This window comes from Penaeus monodon, unplaced genomic scaffold (assembly GCF_015228065.2).
Source record: "Penaeus monodon isolate SGIC_2016 unplaced genomic scaffold, NSTDA_Pmon_1 PmonScaffold_84, whole genome shotgun sequence".
In the NCBI taxonomy this organism is placed as follows: domain Eukaryota; kingdom Metazoa; phylum Arthropoda; class Malacostraca; order Decapoda; family Penaeidae; genus Penaeus; species Penaeus monodon.
Window position 1 is genome coordinate 175,461 of NW_023663659.1, and position 8,623 is coordinate 184,083.

Genomic DNA, 8,623 nt, shown 5'->3' on the forward strand with positions numbered 1-8,623 from the left:
TAGGAACGATTTTATTCACCCAAATAACCCGAAACTCACATTAAGCAAAAAGAGGAAAAGCATTTTAAATTTTCACAACATTCTGATTGGCCGAGCGCTCCGGCCCTCGACCAATCACGAGCTCGCATTCATCGTGGTGGAATACGAAAGATAACATGGCGAGAGGAAATGTGTAATTTAGAGGAAATCGAAATTAACGATTACCATGCAACAGGTGAACAAAAATGAACAAAAAGAACGAGAAATTTGGGGGCACCATACAGGGAATACGACATTCCAGGCTTTTGTTTTCGTAGAGAAAGGAGGAAAAGAGGTGGGAAAAAAGAAAATAAATGGAATAGTAAAAAAACTCGGTATCGATGGCTTTTGGAGTGTTTTGTTCCCTTTAATTTACGAGGTCTTTAAATGGGAACAACTTGTTGCTCTCGTCAACGGGAACGCCTTTTACTAAACTGCTGATTAGACCATATAGTAATTAAATAGGTAGATGGGTTGATATTGATCAGACGCATAATTTTGCAACTATAAGAGGTGGTTGAGTTTATTCGTATGACGAAAACATTTTTTAATATTGAATTTACGTAAACAGTAGTTTATCCACGTCTACATGAGTAGATTTGTGTGTGTAAGTCCCACTGCATGTAAAATTTGTGATATATTATATTCAGCCTTAGCCGGTAGCATTGTTTTGGTTAAATATACAGAAGAGTCCTGCAGTGTATTGAGTGTGTACCTTTTTTCTCATAATTAAAATGTGCTTTGTCTAAACTTCTGGAAATTGCAGTGAAATAAACAGGATTTTAATTTAAATCCTACCTGTAGTGGCATAGAATTGAACAGTCCTGCAGTCTCTGCATTAGTTTGTACATAATTAGACATAGTTAACCCCAGTTAGGCCTCCGACAGTATGTAGCCTGTATTTCCCAGCTCTTGATTTATAATTACACTTACATTGCTGACTTTGAGAGGTTGCAAGGGTAGAAGTGTAATATATTAAGTTCAATACCACCCAACTTCTACCCAAATCTCTGCTTTTGGTATTATATGGAGTTCACAACTTCACAACTTCTGGGTACAGAGCATTCCACATAGGACCACATAGAAGAGAAAAGGATTTTGATAAATTTCAAGTCTAGAATATTTCTGGAAAAGTTTGGGTATTTGTGTCCCCTTCTTATTGCATCTTCACTTCTCCTAAACATATTTTGGGCTTAATTCCTCATGAAGAAACCCTTTGATAATAAGTAAGAGTTAGCAATTCCAACTCTCTCTCCCGCTGTTCATATGATAGGTTTCGCAGCTCAGGTCTTTGTAAGCCCTGCCTGAACATTTTCCAAGGCAGTTTTGTTTCCCTTTTTCAAGGTTTGACCTACTTGGTTACAAATTTAGGACAAATCGTACTGTAGTCGTAAATAACAATTTAGATGTTTTCTATTTAAAATTTTTGAATGATTATTATCCCTACCAAGAATTTTCGTTGTTTACTTTTTCAGAAATGTGACTTTAGAAATTTAGCTTCTTGTCTATGATTATGCCCAATCCTTTTCATTGTTACTGTTCCAAAGGGTCTTGTCATCGAGGTTGTAACCAAAGGGCCCATACTTCACTGTTCCAATTTGGGATATAGTAAACATTTGTCAGGGTGTAATGCTAGTAACCATCTGCCAGTCCACATGCCCCCTTGTCAAGATCCATTTGTAGGCTTCTGCAGTCAGTGTCCTTTTTTAAACCTCTTGAAGACCTTGTTGTCATCCATTAAAAAATACCCAAAAATGCAATGTGGCAAAGACCAACAAGTGTCTAACAAGTATATTCTGTGCAGGATAGAGATTGGACTGGTTCCATAGTTGATGATAAATTCCTTGGGAGGTCTACAAGATCTGTCTTGCCAAAATAAAACTGTGGAGGTTTATTGTCCTTTGCCTCATTGCTTATAACCATGATGCCCCACTAATCATGGGAATTAAAGTAAGATTCACAATCGTTGTCTAAACATCTGCTTTACTGTCTTTAATAGTTAGAGGAAATATAATGTCTAACTGAAATTAATAAGCAGTGGAATTTTCATAGGATCTATTTTTTGTAATTCTTTTAGTTGTGTTATATCTAGATCCTATTAAAAGATGCAGTGATCAATGATAGAAGTCTTACTAAGTGTATGTTTACAATATGCTTACGTGTGCACCACTTACATGCCTAATCTCATTTATTGTTGCTGAAGCAAAGACAGAAAAAGCCAACCCTTGTATATTCTAAGAAGATCGAGCATTTAGTGATTAATAGTATTAATGATTAATAGTGATTAACTGTCAGGTACAGAATAGTGCAAGCCCCTGCCTTGCCATTATGTGTATATATATATATATATATATATATATATATATATATATATATATATATATATATATATATACATACACATACACATAATACACATAATACACATACACATACACATACACATACATATACATATACATATACATATACATATACATATACATATACATATACATATACACATACATATACACATACATATACATATATATATATATATATATATATAATATATATATATATATTATATTATATATATATATAATCTATATATATATATATAATATAATAATATATATAATATATATATAAATATCTATATATATTATATATATATTATATATATATATATATATATATATATATATATATAAATGGTAGAGCTTGTTGTCCTTTGCCAAAGCACTAAAGGCTTGGAGGTTGTTGTGATTTCTTGGCACTCTTCACAGATCTGAAGAGGTGTATGTAAATTTTGATAGAACACAGTTGTCTTGAGTCCAACCCATTAGTGGGGCATTATCGAGGAATCCCAATGGTCTTCAAGTTGTCTTTGGTCTGGCGAAGAACAGCAAACCTCCACCATACATTCTGGCAAAGTAGAGTTTAAACTGGTTAACTATTTGACAATAAATTGCCAGGGAAATCCTCAAGCTATCTCTTTCCAGAATGTACATGATAGAGGTTTGTTAGTCTTTGCATGTGTATATTGTATGCTCTTTACAAGAACAGTATGTAATAATTTATGTATTTTGTGCTTATGCCTAAATGTTTTTCTTTTCACAGGAGTATGATGTAGGAGAGCAGTTAGGAAGAGGTGGCTTTGCCACAGTGTACAGAGCACGATGTAGAAAACACAGGAAGGGATGTCGCCATTAAGAAGGTTCAGTAGTACAAATTTATTTTTATTTGTCAGAAACATAAATCAAACATTTATTTCCCATGCTGTTCTTTTTCTTTGTCCCATTTTGTATTTTCCTCATTTTGTCTTGTAATTTTCCCTGTCATTTTGCTTCACTTCTCTCTTTGTTCATGAATATTTTTATTCTGGCATAATTACTGTGATATAGAGAAACATTGAGAGAGAAAAATTAGCAAAACGTCTTTTAAAGTCATGTTTACATTTCAGATCACAAGAGTGAAATAGCTGCTGGAGGACTCATAAATCGCGTCCGACAGGAGGTGACGATCCATTCTAAGCTGAATCATCCAGCAATACTGAAGCTGTATGCATTCTTTGAGGACCAGAGCTTTGTTTATCTTGTGCTAGAACTGTGCTCAAGAGGCGAACTTCAGAAGCATATCAAAAGTCTACGAAGAGTTTTAAATGAAGATGAAGGTTATTATGATTTCATTGTCCCTATCTTATGTCTGGTTTTTGAAAGTATTGGATTGTTTTTTAGAGAAAGTGAAATTGTGACCATATAGAAATTTAGAACTGTTATTTATGTCATGATAAATGCCAGTAATATTCCATATAAACATTTGCTAATATGTGCAGCAACAATATTTTGTATTGTCTTGTGTGGACTTTGATATGGCATTAATTCTGGACATGGGAGTCTCTTATTTCTTCATCAAATGATACATTGACATTATAGGTTTTCATAAATTTACAATTATTTGCTTTCCTCTTGCACTCTTAAATGTAATTATGATTTTTCCCCCCTCACAGCTCGTGAATATCTCAGTCAGGTGGTGGCAGGGATGCTGTACCTCCATTCCCAGTCTATCATGCACAGAGATCTTACATTGTCAAATCTTTTACTTGACAATAATGGTAGGGTTAAAATTGCGGATTTTGGACTTGCAACACAGTTGCGCCGCCCAGATGACCGGCACATGACAATGTGTGGAACGCCCAACTACATAAGGTATTATAATTACTATATTAGTAAGTTACTTTTATCATACTGGTATTGTAACTGAAATTTGTCATCTATACATATATATATATATTATATATATATATATATATATATTTTATATATATATATATAAATTTACTTTTCTTTTTCTTTTTTCTTTTCTTTTCTTTTCTTTTCTTTTCTTTTCTTTTCTTTTCTTTTCTTTTCTTTCTTTTCTTTTCTTTTCTTTTCTTTTCTTTTCTTTTCTTTTCTTTTTCTTTTTTTTTCTTTTCTTTTCTTTTCTTTTCTTTTCTTTTTTTCTTTTCTTTTTTTTTTCTTTTCTTTTTAATTCTTTCTTTTCTTTTCTTTCTTTCTTTTAGATTATAGTTGTTACTGTTAAATGATTATTATTGTTTGATTTTTTATTACACTTTTTTCACACAGACAAAAAAAAAGCATAACAGTAATTTAGGTACAAATGGATAAGAATTTAATGTTGCAAGTAAAGTTAATTGTTACAAGTTTTATGAAGTCAATAATGAAAAAAAGGGAAGCATAAAGTTTACATTTTCTTTTTCATACAAGTGAAGGGTTGTTCTATGTATAATGGAACTCATTCATATACAAGAAGCATATTAACTATTATTCATTTATGAATATCTTCAGACTTTAAACTGTAGCTTTCTCCCAACAGTCCTGAAGTAGCCACCCGCAGTTCCCATGGCCTTGAGTCTGATGTGTGGAGCCTTGGGTGTATGCTGTTTATAATGCTTGTGGGACATCCACCCTTTGACGGGAGGGGGTGAAGAATCGATATTCACACGTGTGGTGATTGGTGATTACAAGGTATCTAGGAGAGGAATATTCTGTGGATTTATTTTATTTATTTATTTTTTTCTTCTTTCATTTATTTTCTTTTTCTCCTTCTTCTTTTTCTTCTTCTTGATTCTTTGTACTGTTTCACAAATTTTATTCTTGTTTGGTTCAAGAAAAAGAATCATCTTGTACGAATTCCGGGAATTGTATATGATCTTAACATTGGTATATTTACAGATCCCAAGTTATGTGTCAGCAAATGCACGTTCTCTTATTTCGGAGTGTCTTAAGAAGAATCCAAGAGAGAGGATCAAGCTTCAGGCTATTCCCCACCATCCCTTCATGGCAGTTGAAGGCAAAACTGACATCTCAAGAACATCAGACAGTGGGCTATACACTATGACTACTGTGGCCACCACACAGCACACACGACCCCCTTTGACCACCATATCTGAGAGTGATTTGTCAGATACAGAGTCAAGTGGGTCAGAGAACAGACAAGGAGGGCATCCTCATAGGTTGCCTTACCTCAGACACCCTCCATCTCCTCCAGTTCGAATGAAGTCCAAGTAAGTTTAATGTTTATGCATATTGTTCTGTTTGTGGATTTGAAGAAATTGCTACATTTCATGGATTGTGAAATGCCATGATACTGTGTACCATGCATGGATTTGTAAGGCTTGCAGTATTTATATCGTTTTTTTCTTTTATTTTTTTCTTTTCAGCCCAAAAGACCTACTTCCACCAAATGCTGGGGGGATAGATACTCTGAAAAGAAAATTCAACCCATTACCTTCACTGCAAAGGGGAGATTTCAGTCATTCAAATATGCCAATGCCTCTCTGATTAGACGAGAACGAGATGTTACAGAGGAAAGACAGAAGCACCAACTGATGTATAGCCAGAAGCAGTCATCTCATAGTGATGAAATCTGACTCCTCTCAGTATTCCTCCTCACACATGAGTGATGAAGGGTTATCATTACCATTCCGGTGAGAAGAGAAGCAGCAGGGCCAGGAATCACAGTGCAAGCAGAAGTCAAGACTATCATTCTGCAGGTAGAAGTCCAAGCAGAAGGGAGAGGTCCCATGAGCGCTATGGTAATGCCCACAGAGAAGTGTCAGATAATTTACAGAATTCACAGTGACACTGAGAAGCAAAGGAGAGAGGAGGTCATCCACGTAGCGGGTCGAAACAGAGAAGCTACAGCCAAGATTATCCTCAGAAGTCAGAAAAGGGGTAACAGGGATGCTTACTATTCAGAGGAAAGGAAAGAGCATTACCATTATGGACGATCTTTAGAAAGACATGAAGAAAGACCCCATAGAGAACATTCTGGTCATAGACTTAGAAAATCATCCAAAGATAGGTATAGTGAAAGAACCCAAGAAGATGAATACCAAAGGGGTAGATCAGAGAGAGGACATCAGCATTATCACAGTGATAAATCTAACAGGAGAAGGATGGGGGAATTGCACAACCAGAAGACTCACCCATGTTGTGAGAGTTCACAACATAGACCCTGGGTAAGCAGAAAGGACGTAATGATTCAGAAAAGAATGTATCTAACTATGAAAGAAGTAGATACACTAGTAGATGTGAAAATGCAGATGTGGTGCCAGTGACAGAGTCCATGCTCCAAGTCAGCATCGGCAACAGGACAGGGAACGACCAGTCAGGGCTGAGGGTCATCATCTCATCGTGATAAGAATATCCTGGGGGGACCTTGCTCCTTTTAAGAATTCGGTTCCATCTAAGAAAGATATTGAAGATGCAAGACCAGCCATGGTGGCACAGTGCATGAACAGCATCCTGTAACTCCAACAAAGAGGAAACCAGATTTAAACTGCCAGACTCTCAAGCAGCAAGTTTCACCCTTTTTCATCAAGAAGGCTGAAGCCTATCCGTCAGCGACAAAAAATGCCTTTCTCAATATTTTGGAGAATGGCGAAATATGTTTAGAAATTCCTTCGAAATATGAAAAGGACAAGAAGTTGTTGCTGATGTATGCAGGATATCACCGGATGGAATGAGGGTAAGATGTGTTATGATTTTAATAAATTTATGTTGGACAAGAATTTTGTCAATAAGGACATTTTTATAGGTGGTCAGACTATAAATAAAAAAGATTAATAAATAGACAGAAAGATAGATAGATATAGATATTACCAGGCACCACTTTTTCACTTTAAACCCTTTTTTTTAGTGACATTATATCTCTTTGCAGATTGTCCTTTACCAACCAAATGGAGGTTTGGGGCACAGCCTGGAAATGCACCTCCACCATTGCCAACTGAAGGGGCAGATTCCATTTATGGCTATGAAAAAACTTCCAGCTAAACATTGGAAGAAAATGTTTATGCTGCAAGGTATGTATGCTAAATAGCAAAAAATGGTTTCTTGCTGTCATTAGGTTTGTGATTGTTGTTGCATATGTAAATGCATTATCTTAAACAAAAAAATTTACTTTACAGATTGTGAAGGTAGTGAAGGCAAAAAAAACTCCCAAGATTACCTACTACAGTGACCAGGCCAAATGTTTGCTGATGGAGAACTCGCCTGATCCTGACTGTGAAGCTGTCTTCTATCATGGTATGTATTATATGGTTTTTAACACCATACTCATTAGTCAGCATTTATGAGTAATTTAGTTTTTTGTTTTATATGTAATTAGAATGGAAAATTTTTAAAGCCTTGTTTTGGCCTTTTTTGTTGCTCATTTAGAGTTTATTTCTTAAGCATTTCCTTAATTTTTTTTTTAAAAAAGGGAAGCACATATATTGAAAAAGGTGGAATTTAGCACTTTGTGGAATGGGGGGGCAGTGTACCACTTTGGTCTTTGCAGAGGAATGACAATGTATATCATGTAAATACAAGTTCATTTCAGAGATGTTAATATTTTTCCTGTATATAATTTCCACTCATGGCAATGATTGTAGAGATGAATAAAGTATTACGATGCCTATGTAATTATGTGGCTAATTCTAATTGGAAATCAGAAGGCTGTACCATGTCTATTAAAAACCTTGTGATGTCATAATAATCAATTCTTGGTTATATTACAAATTTAGTAAGAAACAGATAGTTCCTAGTTTTACAGCTGTATGTATGTGGGAGAGTCTAGAAGATTCTGTTATAAAATGTGATACAAACAAAAAGAAATATTCTTGTGAATATGCTAAAAACCTGCATTGTGATTTAAATTCAATATTTCTTTTGTAATTAATTAATTATTTAGTTACTGCTTCTCAAGGCTCCAAGCTGCAGTTCTTCATTTTCTCTACTCCATTTAAAAATGTTTGCAGATTTTGATACTCCCAGAATAATTTTTTATGCTGTGTGAATATTGTGGCTCATTTGTAAGCATCTATTTGTTAATATATTTATAGTACAATATATTGAGATAGGTGTGTGCAATAAAATTATGTGTATATATATTTTTCTTTTACAAAGTATAGTATGGTGCCATCCTTTTCACATTTTGCCACCCTTTGAGATTTAATAGGCAATTCTGTTGGCAGTGCGCAGTCATGCCTCCAAGTTATGATATGAAAGCTTACAATTTTAACCCCACCCTTTCCAAAGAAAAGAGGGAGGATGAAAGAAAGGAATATCAAATATAT

At 34.7% G+C, this 8,623-nt stretch overlaps 1 protein-coding gene across 1 annotated transcript in view; it reads left to right on the top strand.

The window, feature by feature from the left end:
- Positions 1-1,956: 1,956 nt before the first annotated feature.
- LOC119571852 (serine/threonine-protein kinase PLK4-like) overlaps positions 1,957-8,623 on the top strand; it is a 10,811-nt gene continuing 4,144 nt past the window's right edge. Inside the window, 16 exon segments of the mRNA XM_037918968.1 lie at positions 1,957-1,968; positions 2,850-2,936; positions 3,124-3,205; positions 3,467-3,676; positions 4,013-4,211; positions 4,879-4,978; positions 4,980-5,030; positions 5,238-5,569; positions 5,726-5,800; positions 6,001-6,227; positions 6,346-6,526; positions 6,611-6,807; positions 6,986-7,035; positions 7,228-7,252; positions 7,255-7,373; positions 7,475-7,592. Coding sequence (XP_037774896.1) covers positions 1,957-1,968; positions 2,850-2,936; positions 3,124-3,205; positions 3,467-3,676; positions 4,013-4,211; positions 4,879-4,978; positions 4,980-5,030; positions 5,238-5,569; positions 5,726-5,800; positions 6,001-6,227; positions 6,346-6,526; positions 6,611-6,807; positions 6,986-7,035; positions 7,228-7,252; positions 7,255-7,373; positions 7,475-7,592 — 2,065 coding nt within the window.